The sequence below is a fragment of the Trematomus bernacchii genome, unplaced genomic scaffold, assembly GCF_902827165.1.
Source record: "Trematomus bernacchii unplaced genomic scaffold, fTreBer1.1, whole genome shotgun sequence".
Lineage (NCBI taxonomy): Eukaryota > Metazoa > Chordata > Actinopteri > Perciformes > Nototheniidae > Trematomus > Trematomus bernacchii.
This window is the reverse complement of record NW_022987792.1, coordinates 1,594,795-1,613,837: the sequence shown is the minus strand read 5'-3', so window position 1 is coordinate 1,613,837 and position 19,043 is coordinate 1,594,795. Positions and strand designations below refer to the sequence as shown.

The following is a 19,043-nucleotide window of genomic DNA, read 5'->3' as shown; positions in this document are numbered from 1 at the left end:
GCTCTGAAAACACGGAGGAACAAAACAACAAACGAGTGAAACAAAGCGTATATTAAAGCCCGGGAAATATACCCGTTTTGACGCTGTTTCAGGAGCGCCTCTAACATTGTTTTGAAGGCCTGTTGCTAGCTGCGGGGGATCCTCGGGCTAGCCCTGTAGACACCGGGCCGAGAGAGCGCAAGGGACCGGGACAGGAGCTCCGCGGGATAACGACCAGGTTTGACTGACCCTGCCAGTCCTATCTTATAACACAAAGAAGACGTAACCTCTCCTATGTTTGAAAGTTGAAAAGTGTGTGTGTCTGAAACGCTATGTGATACAGTACAGTTTACACAGCACAGTACATGTTCTGTAGCTACTATTGCACTAAATGGTAACACTTGAATACGTTATGCAAATATGCAACTTGTTTGTTGAAATGTTAATAAATGGGAGCTTCCTCAAACAGCCATCTCTTTCCCGACAATCCCCTCTGTGCACGAACCCTTAGATATGGTAATTAAACATTAAAACACCTGCGGCTTATAGTCCAGTGCGGCTTATATATGTACACATCATTCAATTTAGCTGCTGCGGCTTATATTCAGGTGCACCTTATAGTCCGAAAATTACGGTAATTAACTTACATCCATAAAGTTGTAAATGTTCTTTTATTCATACTTTCATTTGTAGGTACTAAAGTAAGAACTGCAGAGATAAATGTTGACTGTTTCTTAAAGGAACTGTAATAGATGTTAGTTGTGAAAAGTAAATCTATGTTTTTAATATTTAGTAAACGATAACGTCTGAATAAAGTTCATCTGAAGTAATATTAGTTTTACAGGATAAAGTTGACTTTCTGAAGAAGACATGTTTTGTTCCCATTCATTTCAATGTTGAATAACACATCTGATTATAAACAGATTTGTATCCTCATCATGTTTTCTTTATTCAGTCTGGAGCACTGCAGTTTGTCAGAGATCAGCTGTTCTGCTCTGGCCTCAGCTCTGAAGTCCAACATCCATCTGAGATATCTGAACCTGTGGAGCAACGGTCTGCAGGATTCAGATGTGAAGCTGCTGAGAGATCTTCTGGAGAGTCCAGACTGCAGACTGGAGACTCTCGGGTCAGTAAGGGGTCTCTGCTGGTTCAGCAGTATTGTATGAACCACAGGGAGGTGTTTCTCTCACTGGGGAAACGGATCAGTGATGTTACCCACTGACTGCAGGCTCTTTCATTCTTCCATCAACTATAGAAGGCCAGCTGGAAATGCAAAGCCACACTTTAGTAATCAACTCTCTGACAGACATATGGGGTTTTACAGAAGAGTGGGAAAGGTAGTCTGTTCTTATGGGATGTTTTCAGTTTCTAGCCCAGGGGTGTCCAAACTGCGGTCCAGGGGCCAAATGCGGCCCTCGGAATCGGCCCTCAGCAAATTCTGAAAGTATAATGGAATATGGCCCACAAAGGAAACTTCTGCTTGTCTTATATTGTACTTCTTAAATATATATGTACACATATATTACACAGTAGTATTCATGTGTTAATAAGCCCACCTTTAAAATAAATGCAGTCAATTAAAGCTGAAAACATTTCCTAACAAATCTAACTTGATAAGAAAAAAGCCCAATAACTTATTGTTATAACAAGCGTGAAATAAACCCTTCATATTTCCTGTAATTATAATCAATCTGAAGCTCCTGTTTAAAGGAATGAGCTGCTGACAGAATACAGTAAACCCTCTGGAGAGCTGAGAGCTGTTTTGTTTCTTAAAGCATCCTCAAGTAACAAGCATCCTTTACCTTCATCTGATTGAGTTTCCTGACTTATAACTGAACTTATGAGGCAACATACCTCTAGAGAGCGGCCCAGACCTTTATATATTTTTCTGTATGTGGCCCTCGGTGAAAAAAGTTTGGACCCCCCTGATCTAGACCAATGAGTGGTTACTTCCTGTCATGCAGCTGAGAGCTGTGGCAGGCAGTCGTAGTGTTTGCAGAGAAGATATGATGGGATGTAAAGCATGAGATCAGGACTCTGAAGCTGACTCAAAGAACTAACACTTATTTTAAACTGGATCTTAAACTGTTGGATTGTGTTCATCTCTACAGGATCGGACATGGACAAGGAGAGACGTTCAGAGCCACGATCCAGAAGACCTGTGAGTACTGAAACCATATCCTCCATTCATCAAGATAGTAAACTCTTTAATGGAGCGTGACCTCAGAGGAAAACAACACTCTTCTTTCTCTCTTCATCATTCTGTCTTTTTCTCTTTGTTTTATTATCATCATTATTCTCTCTCTCTCTCCTTCTCCTCTCAGGTGACAGGAAGTGAAGACACACAGAAAGGTGAGAGGTCGTACCGTGTGAAGTTTATTTATTGAGGTTTCAACACGTTTTTCTGGTGTTCCAGACAAATCTGTAAGCTCAGGTTTTCTTTGTTCTCAGTTTATTCATCACGGGGCGAGTTTGAGACGTGAAGAGGAGCGTGGAGGCATTTTGGAAAATAAAGAAGAAGGCTGCAGCTGATGAGAGACTTCCTGTTGGCTCTCCTCAATATGAAATGAACAAAAACAATCAATTGTACTTAAAGCTTTTCTTAAGAAGAAAGATGTGTTGCACATACACCTGCTGCTACCTACCACCACCTCCCACCCATCCCGGCCCCAAAGAGGAGACTCCATCGACCCCAGATACCCCAACTCACTCTTCTTCAGGTTAGCTTGGAGCCCCGCCTTTACCTGCCCCAACACCTCACTTTGAACGATGTAGTCATCCGGATATCTGCATACTGAGAGTGGGACGCAGGAGCCGGTCAATGAGCTGCTGGAAGGGGGTCCACTGGACTGGAGGGGCTCTTGGATCTGGTGATGCCTTGCTCTTCCTGAAAGGGGAGGACACCTATCTGCCATAGTTTCTCCACCTGACGACTGAGTTCGGCATCGGGGGTTCCAGTTGGGGTGAAGAGACTCTGGGGGGCATCCGATGGCTCCTGAATAGGGGGGGCCCTTGGAGTGTCCAACCTAATGATAAGAATAAGAATAAGAATAATGCATTTTATTTGTAAAGCACCTTTCATTGCTAAAAGTCATCTCAAAGTGCTACAAGGGGCATCATATACTTCTTTTTTTAAAGAAACACAAGTTTAATAAAAGGCTTTAAAAAAAGAAAGGTTTTTAGGCCCTTCTTAAAGGAGTCAGTGGTCTGTGGAGTCCTCAGTTTGTCTGGGAGGGAATTCCACAGGTGAACAGAAAGCCCCCCCATGGTGCGGAGTTTGGTGCTGGGGGGGGGGAGCAGATGGTTGGTTGTAGAATGGAGGTTGCTTGTGGAGGTTTGTGAGGAGAGTAGTCTCAGAACCTTGAGGTATGTTGAGACCTCCATATTAGGATGAATACTTAAAACGAAAGTTAATTATAATCAAGTATAATCAATTATATTCTTGTATAACCCACAATGAAAATGCATCATATTTTATGATTTTCTATATTTACAGTATAAACAAAGTGGTTTGTTAAGTTGAGTGTGTAAGGCCTATAATGGTTTATGGTTGTCACTGATAAGAGGAGAGGCAGTTTCTTCTCTCTCCCCTCACAGCAGTACACAGGGAGGGGGGGCTCCTGACTTAAGGAGAAATACATTGAGGCCCCAAAAAGGTGGTTATGTCATAGCCGAGAATAATATTTTGCAAGTCCTGCAGAGTCGGGGTCATGTCCTTTTTACACAAACATGGGAAGGTGTGTCTTATGCCATAGAATATGTCTGTTCATGTCCAGTCCTGTACATCAGAGGCCATGCCCAGTTTCCACAAATATGGGTATGGAGGAGGTGTCTTTGGGTTGTTATATCCTGTTTTGAGCTTTAAAACACTGGGTGAGAGAGAAACAGCTTCAGAGCTGGGTTTTTGCTCTCGGTAAGGTTCTCTCAAACTTGGTAACTATTGCTTGAATCTCTGTGTATTGAATGCTGAGTGAATGGATGGATGAAAGTTTTTAAACTTAGGATTTCTAACTGATCATTCTGAGGAGCAAAACCACTTAAATGTGTCAGGCTATAGGCTGTGAATGTTAGAACCTTCGATCCACGAGGAGATCCCTCTGGGTTATGTCGGAATTCAATCTGAACATTCTGAGGAACTGACCTCTTACATGTGTCAGGCCATAGTGTGTGGATGTTAACCCCGTCGATCTGTGAGGAAATTCCTTTTGGATTTTGTCGGAAGACTTTAATGTGTGAACTATGAATTAAGGTTTTAGATTAGAAAATAACCCCAGCATGATATGTTTAGTATGATTATAATGTTGTAACGAGAGAAGGTAAAGCCCTGTATAAGTTTGGACCTATTTTTCTTCAAATAAACTGATCCCACCTTTTGGATTGGGACAACTTAAAATACATCAGCGCTCTCCTCTCCTGCTTCAAAGGTAAGATTGCACACTGCCACACTCACACTTAGTATAGGGCCACACTCATTTACTGATATCAAAATCCTTCGGGATCGCTTAAACAGATTAAGAGGGTCGTCTGAATTGAAACAGCAGTTAATTGAACCTGGTTCTTCAGGGAGTTAATAGAGGTGAGATCTTGCTGACGTTGGTGGATCTGAGCCAAGCAGCAAACTTACATAGACTCAATAACTTCGGTTAGGTTAATTAGTAGGTCTGAGTAATTTGCCAGAATAAATGATCAGTCCTCCAGACTCTACAGTGCGGAGTTTGGTCCTGGGGGGGAAAGCAGATGGTTGGTTGTAGAATGGAGGTTGCGTGTGGAGGTTTGTGAGGAGAGTAGTTCCTTGAGGTATGAAGGAGCGTTCCCGTGGATGCACTGATGGGTGAGGAGTGAGATCTTGTATTTGAACCTAGCTGGAGGGCTATTGGTGCCCCCTGTGGACCCAAAGAGACTCTTTTGGTTGGGGTAATGAGGTGAAAGTTATCTGCACCTATTAGTAGGAGAGGCTGCACTTTGGAAAAGAGGGAAGGGGAAGGCCTTGTAGGCGGAGATAGTGTTTCTTGAGTTCATCCAGTTTAGTTTAGTTTAGTTTATTTATTTTTTTCGAGCGTGTAAAACCAAAGAAAATACAAATGAAACAAAAGGTGATACAGACATGATACAGTACTATACAAATGAATGCAATAACAAAACGAAACATTTAATTAATAATTGAATAATCTGTAGTATCATTGTCTGATATCAATAAACAACAAAGCTTTAGCTCATTACACGTCCGAAAAGGGGTCAGAAGAAGTTTACACTTATTTAATCCGACCCCTTCTCCCTTTTTTTCTTTTTTTACATCTTAATATATGTTAACATACAATATAAACGCATACTTATAATCTTGAATAATTTATATAATCATTCATATAATATATACAGGCAAGTTAGGACAATGGTCTCTATATATTTATATATATACATATGTACATACACAAATTCATACAAACACAAATTCATAAATAGAATACAAAACAAGAATATAAACAGTTATGGTTTAGCAGTTTCATCTATCATGCACCTTGAGAGAATTGTGTCTTTATACCTCTTTTTGAATAGTTTTATGTTTGGACATCCCTTTAGCTCCTCACTCAAATTGTTCCAGATCTTCACCCCACAAACAGAAACACAAAAACTTCTCTTTGTTGTGCGCACCCTAACATTAGTGAATATAAATGAACCCCGTAAATAATAATTCCCTTGTCTTTCATTGAACAATATCTGAATATTCCCAGGTAACTGAACGTTTTTTGCCTTAAACATGATTTGTGCGATTTGGAATTCAACAAGATCTGACAGTTTTAATAATTTTAGCTCTAAGAATAATGGGTTTGTATGATCCCTATAGCCGACATTTTTAATAAGTCTTATTGCTCTTTTTTGTAGAATAAATAGGGATTGTGTTGTAGTTTTATAATTACTGCCCCAAACCTCTGCACAGTAACTTAAATAAGGTAAAACCAATGAACAGTAAAGAATGTAGAGGGAATTTTGATCAAGAATCTGTTTTGCCTTGTTTAATATTGCAATACTTCTTGAGACTTTGGAATGAATATGTTTTATTTGTGGTTTCCAGCTCAGTTTCTCATCAATTGTGATTCTAAGGAATTTATGTTCTTTAACTCTCTCAATGAAAATCCCATCTATCTTAATGGATGCTTGTGTATTGCTATTTCCAAATATGATTAATGTTGTTTTATTCAAGTTTAATGATAACTTATTACTGTTTAGCCATAACTTTAGTTTGCATATTTCAGCTGTGATCTCTTCCAATAGTAGCTGTACATTGTCCCCAGAACAAGATATACTAGTGTCATCAGCAAACAAAACAAACTTGAGTACTGTCGATACATTGCATATTTCATTAATATACATAACAAATAGTTTCGGCCCCAATACTGACCCCTGAGGGGACACCGCATGTAATGTCCAAATATGAAGAACAACACTCTCCCAGCTTCACAAACTGTTGCCTGTTGGTTAAATAACTCCTTTCCCATTCCAAAACTACACCCCTGATTCCATAACGTTCCAGTTTTTTTATTAATATGTCATGATTAATTGTGTCAAATGCCTTTTTTAGGTCAATGAATATTCAATTGAGCTAGTAATTTCTTCAAGTGAGTCTATTAAAGCCATCGATGTTGATCTATTGGCTCTGAATCCATATTGACTTTCGGTGAGAAGTTTGTGTTTTTCTATGAAATTGTCCCGTCTGTTATTTAAAAGCTTTTCAAGAATTTTTAAGAATTGTGGTAGAAGTGAGACAGGTCTGTAGTTTGTGAAGTGATGTTTGTTCCCAGCTTTGAACAAAGGTATGATTTTTGCTATTTTCATTTTGTTAGGAAATGCACCAGTTTGGAATGATAAGTTACATATGTGTGTGAATGGTTTTGAAATAACATCTATAACCTTTTTTAATACAGTCATGTCAATGTCATCACAATCGGTAGATTTTTTGTTTTTACATTTCGTTACAATATCAACTACTTCCCTTTCATGCACTGCTGTGAGGAACATTGAGAAAGGATTACGTTTTATTACGTTTTCCAGGTTTTTTTCTGATGTTCCTCCATCAGGGATTTTGTCTGCTAATTCAGGTCCAACATTTACAAAGAAATCATTGAAACTGTTGGATACAACATCCATATTTTCCTCTTCCTTATTCTTGTCAATGAAGTATGTAGGATAACTCCTTTTTCTAGACCCATTTTTTATAATACTATTCTCCATATTTCTTTAATGTTGTTTTTATTTTTGTCTAGTATTTTCCGATAGTATTCACTTTTGCAGGTCCTTATTATAATTGTTCATTTATTTTTATATTTTTTATATCTAATCTCTGTCTCTTTTGTTTTATTTCGCATGAAATCTCTAAACAATGAATTTGTCTTTTTACAGGCATTTTGTAAACCCCTTGTGATCCATGGACATTCTGCATATTTCATTTTTCTACTGTATTTGACAATTGGGCAGTATGTATTATATAATGATACAAACATTCTCAGGAATTGATCATATGCACTGTCAATATTGTTTTCTTTGTATAAATCATCCCATCTTTGTGCCAGTAAGGCATTTTTTAAAGCGTTCATTGCTTCCTCTGATATAACTCGTCTGTATTGAATAGCTTTGTCCGGCATGTTATTACTATAGTTTCTGTCATAAACTGCAAATACTGGTAGGTGGTCACTTATATCATTATTAAGAGTCCACTTACTGTATTGTTTTCTATGTCATTTGTGAATATATTGTCTATGAGAGTAGCACAGTGCGATGTGATTCTGCTGGGTCTAGTAATCTTTGGATATAAACCCATACTGTACATTGTGTTGATAAATTCTTCTGTCATGCTGTGATTATTTGGATTTAGAAGGTCAATATTGAAGTCACCACAAATGAAAACTGTTTTATGAATCACTTTTGAGAATATTTCCTCCATCCAGTCCTTGAAAATCTCAATACTAGAGCCGGGTGCTCTATATATACAACTGATGATTACATTTTTCGTTTTTTCTTTGCAGATTTCAATCGTGATACATTCCAATACATTATCAATCACTGTTGACATATAATTCATCACCTTACATTTTAAAGTATTGTCCACATACAAGGCTACTCCTCCTCCACCCTTGTTTTGTCTATTAATGTATCTGAGCTCATAGCCCTCCAGCTCAAAGTCTATGCCTTTGTTCTCCGTGATCCAAGTTTCAGATATGGCAATGATGCTAAATGTTTGTTGAAACTGATTTAAATATTCCTTGATGAGATTAAAGTTTGCATACATGCTTCTGCTGTTGAAGTGAATAATAGATAGCTTGCCCTCTGATGATATGCTCTGGTTGTACTGTTGATCAGTGTCATAACAGCAGTTGTTGATGATAGAAGAGAAGAAATTATTGTCCGGGTCTATTTCATAATCCAGATCTTTTGTTTTATAGTCAGTGTATTCAAATGTTTTTAGCAACAGTTGGTCTTGTTCCTTGATCATCTGAGACATATTAATATTTTCCCCTTTTGAAGATGATTGCCTCCATTCCATATCCACAGGATAACTCTAGTCCACAAGTGAAAGTCTGTCGGAGGTGAATGTGTCTTTGAGGAGGAATGTTTTCTTGGGATTGAAAGAGGGTGATATCTCAAAGGTCACTGAGGCTCCATTTAAGAATAATATATATGATATGTTTTATAATGATTGATCATTAAAGTGTTCTCAAAGCTGGTAAAGGTGCAGCTAGTTTGAATGACTTTGTATACTGCAGGGTAGCTTGTGAATTTACTCCAGGTGGAACTACAGTCTGATTTAACACTTGGTTGTATTTCACATCATTCATCCACATCTGTAAAGTAGCTAAAGGGAAATACATGTAGTGGAGTCAAAGTACACCTTTACCTCTGAATTGTAGTGGAGTAGAAGTAGTACACAGTTGCATAAAAAGAAAACTAAGCTTCATCTCCAAGCCCAATGGCCTTGGAAGAGCTGCTAAGGAAAAGGAAAGACATCCGGAGACTTTGGAGAGACAGCTAACGGACAAACTCAAGGAACTGAAAGACACTCCCTAACAGGCCGTATGCTGTTTAGCCTTACCTTGAATGATTCAGTGCAGTGTTCTGTGCAGGTTTTCTGTTTGCTTTTTCAACTCAAGGAGCTCAAAGACTGATTGAAAGTTGATTTGATTTGCATCATTTCTGATTGCTGATTCAATGTGAAGGAAAATTCACATTTTAGTTTATACAGTATATGTGTGCATATAATGCCCCCTTTGGCCTAACCTGGGAGAGCCTTATGTTCACTGCCAACCTAAGGACCTCCAACATGTTAATAAAGAATGTATTGAAAAGTTATATGGCGGATTGTTGTATATTGGCTCAGCCAGGTTATAGAGAACCACAGTGACGCGTCCTAAAACCCGGAGGTAAACTTCTTCCGGTTCCTTCGACAAAAACGCAATGCAATCTCTCCATAGGATTTAGGAAAATAGCTGGAAATAAGGTCTGTGGTTGAGACACATTTAAGAGACGGATCACGTTTTGTTCAGCCGGATAATCTCCACATGTCTACCCTACTTTTCATAAATCTAATCGATAGATTTATGATCGATAGATTTATGATTCAAAAATTATAAGAGATGTGGATATTATCCGGCTGAACAAAACGTGATCCGTCTCTTAAATGTGTCTCAACCACAGACCTTATTTCCAGCTATTTTCCAAAATCCTATGGAGAAATTGCATTGCGTTTTGTCGAAGGAACCGGAAGAAGTTTACTTCCGGGTTTTAGGACGCGTCACTGCGGTTCTCTATATGGGATGCCCAGTCTACTTACAGATGGGTCACTCATTTTGAAATATTACACTTTGTTTTCTTTTTCTTTAATTTATCATCCTCATGTAGAATGCTATCACGAAACACACATTTGGTTGTTTATAGCATAAAGAACATCTGATTTAATGTGAGGTAGGGAAATAATCGTTTGAGGATAAGTATGTGTGTGGCGGCTCAATCCCCAGTTGCGTTTGAGTCGCCGAGAGGCTAAACTTGGCTATAAACTGTGACGCGTTTTCAAAGAGAAAGTCCATAGTGAAGCAAGATAGTTTTTGGGATATTTAATAAACAAAATCATAACATGGACAAAACGGTCAACAGAAAAAATGACAGCACAAGCTCACCCTCTGCCATCCCCACTCGACATGAAACAGGTGACTTAAATAGACAAACCACACCCATGTGACAATTACCGGAAGTGCTCAACAAACAAATAAAAGTGACGTAAACAAATAATAATACAAATAATGAACTTGGGCTAAGTAGCATTATGGCACCTACAATGTGTATATAAATATGTAATTTACAACAGCTGTAAGATGCTTGATAAGCTTGAAATGCACCTTGAAAATGCTTGAAAAGTGCTTGAATTTGACTTGTAAGAACCCTGAATTATTCCATCGTCAGAAAATAAATCTAAGTATTTTTGATAATTACAATAACAATTGGGTTAAAAAAAACAACTCATAAAACACAAAAGCTAGGTCTTTAAAGGTCCCATGTCATGGCCAGTTATACTGATCATAATTCCATTGTTGAGGTCTACTAGAATAGATTTACATCGTTGGAGTGGAGCCTCGCAGCGGCGAAACCGTGCCGCGCCACACTAATTGCGCCACATTTTCGGCTCAGTTGAGGCCCCCTCCGCAAGGTGAGGCCCCCTCCGCAAGGTGAGGCCCCGCGCAGTCTGCATGATCGGCCTGTAGGGAGGGACGGCCCTGATTCCCGGGGGCGTTTCCTGGTTGCTGAGTGGGGTCTGCGAGACAGCGAGACACAGCAAAACTCAGCCTGAACTCAGCCTGAGCACACACATACACTCGGAGCCTGGCTGTGAGTGTATCAGTGACGTGCGGTGAGGTTCATGGCTGGTGAGGCACCGAGTCAGATTTACAAATATTATATTTTGACCTTAATCGAAATATTCGGTTATTTTCAAAAGCTTTTTTAGTCTGATGCTTCGATTCATTTTAAACAGACCGTTCAACAAAAGGATACCCAAAATCTAAATATTGGATTGTTCTTTCTTAGTAAGATCCCATTTTCATTACAAATGTGGTCTTACCTTGACTTGAAGATGAAGTCCATGCTATCCTTCTGGACAACAATCTCTATTACTTTTTTGTAAAAGTCCTCCTTATCTTCCTGTAGTTTCAAAAGTCTAGTTTGTTGTTACGTCTACCGTCTCTGCGTAGAATTACAGTAGCAACAAGAACCTGTGGGCTCACGTGCGCCCCCTTCAGTGCGGCAGAGGTTATGGCTGCCTCCCCTGGTGCATTTTCATTGCCGTTGAGACCAGCGAGCCTAAATATCATATATACGTGAAATAAGTTATTTAGAGACTATGGATGGCGAGGATAAATGTAATAAAGGGATCTACATACATTACATTGGTGACCTACAGTGAGATGGTAACAGGCATGCGCTTAGGGCCCGCTTTCCAGCCAGTTTCTGTGGGGTGACGCATTCTGAGGTGAGGCAGATCTCATCTGTGCCTCACCTCAGCCCACAGTAAATGGCTTGAGCGCGCTCACAAAATAAGTGCCCGCGCTAAATTAGTGCCCGCGCTCCAGCAAGTTACTGTGGGCTTACGAGAGGCAAAGCACGCCCCTGCCTCACTTGTCATCGCTCCCGTAGCGGAGTTCGGCAAATTTGCTGATTTTGACTATAAAAAGCGATTAGAATCATACATAAATCACATTTACACAAGATCAGTGGAGACATTTTATTATTATTACTATTTCGTTTTTCTTTAGTTGTTTTTCCGTTACATTGGAGTATGACAGGTGAGGCTCTGCCTCCCCTGCCTCCACTGACTGCACGTCGCTGGAGTGTATGTGTGTGCTCAGGCTGAGTTCAGGCTGAGTTTCGCGGTGTCTCACTTTCTCAGGCTGAGTTCAGGCTGAGAAAAGATAAGGCTGAGTGAGTGTGTGTGTGTGTGTGTGAGGAAGTCCGCGGATTGGTCCATTACGTCACAGTGACCCTTACGTCACTACGACCAGGCAGAAAAAAATGGAAAAAGAAAAATCTCCAACGAGGCGTTCTGGGGCAGCACAGACAGGTCTTTTCTGTGTTAGAGTTTTACTCGCTACAGGGTGTACTTTGAGGGTTTGTGACTCTGCAGACCGTTTACATGCAGAAAAACCTTCATAACACACAAGGGGACGGGTAATAACCGGAAAAGCATGACATGGGACCTTTAAAGTATGGAAAATACTTAATTTTCAAGGTGCAGAATATACTTGATATACTTTTTGAAATGTATTGATATTAATGACATGGCTTAGTTGAATACTCGATTCTGATTGGTCAATTAGGACATATATATATATATCCAGTCTCTGATAGTGTTACGTTATTATGAGAGTGCTCTCATACTTGTTTGATTCTGAAATTGTATATATTTATATAAATATATATAAATGTGTGTGTGTCCGCATCTGTAGCCTGTTATTGTCTCATTATACTGCACTGTGAATGAATTAAAAGTAAATGTATAAGTCGTCATGAACACATCTGTCCATCAGACAGAGGGCTGTGCCTCCTGTCATCATTAATGGACGTCTCTTTAAAATGACCGCTCAGAGGAGAGGAGTTCTCATTTCTCTAACCGCCTGCTGCTTCCCCTCCTCTCTCCTCGGCTCCTCCACTCGCATCTCCTGTGGGCGGGACTAAGTCTCGAGGATAGGAGTCGAGGAGGGGAGTCGAGGAGGGGAATTAGTGAAATGAGAAAGGGCCATGCTCTCCAGTACAGGTTAGCTCTGAGTGTTAGCGATGCTAATGTAAACACCGACCATATTACGTCCAAAACAGTCGGGCATTGTTTCTGATAGCAACTTTCTGATAGGGCCGTGGGTCCACATTTCAGATATTACGTCATATATAATGCTAACAGATATTAAGAAATAAGTCAACATTTAGACATTTTAAATCCTTAGTTTAGACCCTAATAATCTAAATGCAGTATTTTCCCACATTTTTTATTTTATTTTTTATTTAACCTTTATTTAACCAGATAAAAACATTGAGATAAAATCTAATTTACAATGCTGACCTGGCCAAGAAGGCAGCAACGTTACACATAACACATACATATAAAATACAGAGAACATATCTAAGAAAACAAAAGAGGAAAAGCAGTCACTACATTGTGCACATTAGGACAGTAAGAAAAGTACACTACTTATTACTGCAAGAGCAGCTGGTGGTGAGGATCTCAGACAACTTCAATTTAAAACATGCTATTGAGACAAGTGCCCTTAGTTTTAGGCTTGATTGAAGGTCATTCCGAGACCAAGGACCATAATAAAAAAGACTCCCTTTTCCAGCCTCAGTCCGCACAGCAGGAACCTGGACCCGTATCCAGGCACTGGTTCTGAGGTTGTAAGAGTCACAAACTGGGGCAAATCTGGCACATATGTACAGTGGAAGCTTACCTAAAATGGCTTTATACATTAATAACAACCAATGCTGCATCCTACGCATAGTAAGTGAGGACCATCCAGTTAGGCTATACAGTGTGTAATGATGAGTCCTATAGGGTGCATTTGATATATATCGCAGTGCAGCATGGTAGAGTGGGTCAAGTTTGGCCAAAACAGTGGGACAGGCAAATCTATAGATGGTATCACCATAGTCCAGCGGGGACAGGAATAAGCCAGAGATCAACCTTTTACGGGATGAAATTGAAAAACAACATCAGTGTCACTAACCTTTGAAACCACAAAAAGGAATATTTACAAGTTGAAATAAATTGACAAGATGGAGTTTCAACATGCGATACAGCAAGTATGGATATTTATTTCAGATTTATATCAAAATACCCGTGGTATATTGCATCATATTTACAAAACATTGTACAAAAACATGAAAAAAACGCTCTGCTTTTTCTAATAATGCTGGCTACTGAGACAAAGGGCTGGTGACGGAGAATCAATACAAACTTTGTTCTTACTGAGTTATATTCACATCATTATGCTTGATTACTTTTTTTAATAAGGGAGACTTTATATAAAAAAAAAAGGAACTATACAAATATATATACATCTATCAGGTTTTGGCCAGTTATCAAATGAAATAAACCCCAAAAAATGGTTCATACGTAGAAAAATAACTCTGATTTAATCCACTTGTGCATTAAATCAGGCGGAAACACAGCAGGACATCAGTCATAGTAAAAACACTGGGTCAAGAGCATAAACGCCTATAAGTGGCTACATCTGTCTCTTTAACACATACTTCACAAACAGCTGATCTCACAATAGACGTAAAAAAAAGAGCAAATTATAGAAGCAGAAACACGAAATCGCCCATCAATTGACATAATACTTCTGACAGGAAACGTTTGAAATGTTTACAATCAATGCTGACTTAAAATGAAAACCAGTGTCTAACCTGCATAACCAGAAACAATACAAATACACGTAGTCGCTGCAGAAAGAAAGCCCTTATAAATCCCCTCTAATGCCAGTTTGGTTTCCAGTCAAGCTCTTAAATGGGAATGAATCATACAAAGAAAATGAAGCTTGAAAATCCTCAGCATTTCTTAAGTGCTCTCAAGAAATTAGAACATAATAAAATGCACCTCTCGCTCAACGCCGCGTGTTGCTTTCCTCGGAGATTTAACGAGAACAAAAATGCAAAGTAAGTGCACTTTTATGTGAATGTGATTTTTGTTCCTTTGCAGGTTTTTTGTTTGCACTAAGAGTGGTGCAGGAATGAGTCCTAAAACACAGAAATGAGTCAGCATTTGTGGGTTCCCTCGTCTTGAAGTTTTTTTGATTTTACATGCCTGAAATAAAATCTGTGGTAAACACAAGCTGTAGATATTTGTAGGTTTTGTTCTACGCCTTAACATTTATCAGTTGATATCCCTCTGGTGAATGTATGAAGCTTTTTGTGTGTCTTAAAAATGGCCGTGCTAACAAGTGGCTAACGAGACTGCTTGATGTCATTATGCCAAACATTTTAACAAATAAACATTGTGTTTATGTGTGCAGCAAATTCCTTTTATTTGTAAACGTACCTGGCAATAAACTTGTTTCTGATTAGCCGCCGTTAGCTTAGCTGCCAAGTCATGCTACCGCGCTGTAGCTACTTGATAGCCTAACGTTAGCTTTTTACCTTTGCATTTATGCTTCAAAAATCATTAAAGTGGTGTTAATAAATGTGGATTATCCAGTTGAACAAAGCGTATAAGTATTATAGCCGTGTGTTTGCCACAGAGATTATTCTTTTGGGGATAATCCAATTGGCGAGGGAACCAGTTTAGAGCCTAGAGAATCACGTCATCCCTGCACCACTCTGACCCAGAGAAATGTTCGTACAGCAGGCGTGAAATGACAGACGTGGGGTTGGTGAGATTGGGGGTGAGATTTGGGGGTGAGATTTGAACGCCTCACTCCCCCTCCTCCTTGATTCGCTGCTGTTTGTTGCGGCGGGAGTCCAGGTCGAAGGAGAAGTCGGACCACTCGTCACGCGGCGGGAAGCTGATGGTCTGCCGGAGGGTGAAGCGCACGGCGTCGATCACACGCTCGCCTCGGGCCTCGGAGGAGCCCATGCTGACGGTGGACGCCCCGCTGGTGGTGCGCACTATGTGGGGGGGGGGGGGAGAAGTCCATGGCCTGCCGGTGCTCCATGATGCCCTTCCAGATGGAGTGCTGGTACTCGGCGGGAATCTTCATCCGGGACAGGTCCTATTGGTCGACACACAGGGGAGATTTAGTATGCGTAGTGGGTGGGTGGGATTCTATCTTCTGTATCTTCTGCTTTTAACCCATCAAATGACTGCTGTTGGATAGGCAAGGGCTCACCTCCATGTTATAGTTCTCAATCTGGTAGATGTTGCTTAAGCCTTGTGCTGTGAAGTAGTCCAGGCAGCCTGCGCAGCCCAGCCGAATAAGGAAGCTGCGGGGGGGAAGAGAGAGAGAGAGGGGGGGAGAGGACGGGGTTAAAATGTGATCTGTGATTTAATGATCAGAAAATAACCTGACACTGCACCCTTCAACTTGTTATACTTAATGCTTTATCTTAAACAAGTTATTCTATGTTGTATTTGTTCCCTGTACAGCACTTTGGTCAACTGAGGGTGTTTTAAATGACAAATCTTATAGGATAGTATGTCATGAAAAAGTTGAATGAAATATATAAAAATGTAAAAAATGAACAGTATGTCTTAAAACAAAAAGTCTAAATATAGCAGACATAAAAAAAGTTATAAAAACAACTAAAAACATACATTACAAGTTGTCATAGTGATAAAAATGTCATTAAATGTCAAAAATATTATATTCATAGTTCAGTTTGCTATGGAAATGGAAAAGTAGAGTATCTCATTTCAAAATCATTAAATAAAGCGTCATTTTATTTAAAAGTGGTATACAATATCACAGTGGTTATGTTATAAAAAAGTAATACAAAAAATGTGAAATTCAATTTGTATAGAAATGGTGAAGAAATGTCATAGTACAGTGTGCCATAAAAGTTTGATACAGATTTTCTAAAACAGTTTTGCATGTCATAAAAAGTCAAGAAAATATATCTGTAATGCCTGATGAAGATCTGACTGATTGAAACACTGCAAGAGGATAACACTGCGCTAAATATACCAAATATTTGAGCCAGTAGACACTTATACAAGTTTATTCCAACAGACAACTAGTCGCTGAAAATATACTTTGGAGGTGCGTACTTTTCCACTTCAACATATTAAAAGGTAAATACACATTTGAGACAAAAGCAGACGGGGCTTTCTCTCCATGCTTTTACTATTAATCTTACACTTTGCTATTTTGTGCGTCTTAGTACGTGAGTTATGAATGCAATGTGTCCGCTGTGGTTTGCTGAGGTACCTGGCGATGCTGCTGTCCATGGGGTAGGGAGGAGGGGGGGTGCAGTGGGAGGAGGGCACCAGGGGCATCTGAGCCTGCAGGGCGTGGGTGGGGCTCAGTGAACTCAAGTCATTCATGGGGAGGTGAGAGCCCATCATGGGAGTCACTGCAGAGACAAAAGGAGCCGCTTTACTCTGACTGCTCAGAGGCTTTCCTCCCCCTCTCTCCCCCCTCTCTCTCCACCCCCCTCTCTGTTTGTGTGGAGGGGTTTCTCAAATAGAGCGGTGCAGGGATGACGTGTTTGTAGTCCGAACCTAAAGATAGCATCTCTGTGTGTTTCCCTCGACAAAAAGTCAATGGGATTTTTTTGGAATATTGCAGAAAATAAGATCTGTGGCTCACACATGTTTATAATGTGTTCTCCTACACATGATATCCCCCACATATTAACACTACTTTTTTAAGTGTAAATGTAATTGCTAAGAGTAAAAAGCTAATGCTAGGCTATCCCATATATATATATTTTTTTGTACTTTTTCATGCTATTTTATTTCTATTTCAGAAATATTTTGGACTGTTTATTTCTTGTGTCTTAATTTCTCTTATGTACATTGCCTTGCTTTTTATGCTGGGATCAATAAAGTACTTGTCTCTCTATCCATCAATCTCTCTCTCTCTCTCCATCCATCCATCCATCCCCCCTCTCTCTTTCTCTCCCTCTCTCTCTCTATCCATCCATCCCTCTCTCTATCTATCCCTCTCTCTATCTATCCATCCATCCATCCATCCATCTATCTATCTATCTATCTATCTATCTCTCTATCCATCCATCCATCCATCCATCCATCCATCCATCCATCTATCTATCTATCTATCTATCTATCTATCTATCTATCCATCCATCCATCTATCCATCTATCCATCTATCTATCTATCTATCTATCTATCTATCTATCTATCTATCTATCTATCTATCCATCTATCTATCTATCTATCCATCTATCTATCTATCTATCTATCTATCTATAAAATAACTACATCACAGTCTCGTGACTTCATCGCTAAGCTCAAGGCGGCTAATGTTCAGTTTAGTTCAAGTCTCATTAAGACACATAGCAGCTTTGGGAAATTAGTGAGGTATTTAACTGTCATATTTTATGTCGTACAACAAAACGTTAAAATCTCTTCAGCTTGTGTTAACCACAGATCTTATTTCAGACTTCTAACCAAAAACACATTCAGAAAACCATTGACTTCAACACGAGGGAACAGGAAGTGCTAAAGACTCATTTCCAGGTTTTAGGACTCATTCCTGCACCACTCTATTCACTTTTGTTCTAAACAATTGAGTAAGGAGCAGTTTGGAACTGTTCCACATGGAGAAGTTACTCTCCACATTACCCATAATGCATCACAACAGGTCCTGCAGTCTCACAGGGATCACATTCATTTTAGAGGGAGGGGGTCAAGAGGCGTTCAGGTGCTTTATAACAATAATAGGGGGAGACCAGAGGTGGAGGAAGTATTCAGAGCCTTTACTAAATAAATAGTTTTAATCCCACACTGAAAAAATACTCAGTTACAAGTAAAAATCAACACTTAAGTAAATATAGTCAGCAACATGTGTGTAGCCAAAGAAAAATGACTCCAATGTCTAAAGAAGCTAATTCATGTTCTCTCACTCTCTCAAAAAGCTGTTCTTGTATTCACTTGTGCCTACTTTAATACATATAGATAACAAAGCATCATGCAAACATCCTTATTTGTAAAGTAAAAATAATAACAATATTGTGCTTTGAATTTGAGTGGAGTAAAAGAAGACATTTACAGATCCATTACTCGAGTAAAAGTACGATCAAAAGCCCTACATTTAAACCCTCACTGCAGTAGGAGTACTATAAATTGGCTTGACATTAACTACAATAATAAAAAGACTTGCATGTATTTGTTCGTGATAATACTCCGAAATTCTGTGAAGAGTGGATTTCTACATATTGATTACGACTTTTTGAGTTCCCACTGACTGTCTGTGAGGCCCCCCCCCCCCCCCCCCCAAGCTGTTAGCTGCCTACTTAAATACATATCAATAACAAAGCATCCCTTATTTGTAAAGAAAAAATACGAATTTTAGTGGAGTATTATATAAGAATATAAGTACGATCAAAAGCCCTACATTTAAACCCTCACTGCAGTTAAAGT

At 39.4% G+C, this 19,043-nt stretch overlaps 1 protein-coding gene and 1 long non-coding RNA gene across 2 annotated transcripts in view; one reads left to right on the top strand and one right to left on the bottom strand.

The window, feature by feature from the left end:
• The first annotated feature begins 941 nt into the window (after window positions 1-941).
• On the top strand, window positions 942-3,109 carry LOC117497781. Its single transcript, XR_004557464.1, has 4 exons — window positions 942-1,105; window positions 2,091-2,140; window positions 2,304-2,331; window positions 2,431-3,109. It is a non-coding gene; the product is annotated as an uncharacterized LOC117497781 (long non-coding RNA).
• Window positions 3,110-13,777: 10,668 nt separating this feature from the next.
• tp63 (tumor protein p63) overlaps window positions 13,778-19,043 on the bottom strand; it is a 34,637-nt gene continuing 29,371 nt past the window's right edge. The window contains 4 exon segments of the mRNA XM_034149713.1: window positions 13,778-15,622; window positions 15,624-15,710; window positions 15,828-15,921; window positions 16,866-17,010. Of these exon segments, the coding sequence (XP_034005604.1) occupies window positions 15,413-15,622; window positions 15,624-15,710; window positions 15,828-15,921; window positions 16,866-17,010 (536 nt within the window). The 3' untranslated portion in view covers window positions 13,778-15,412.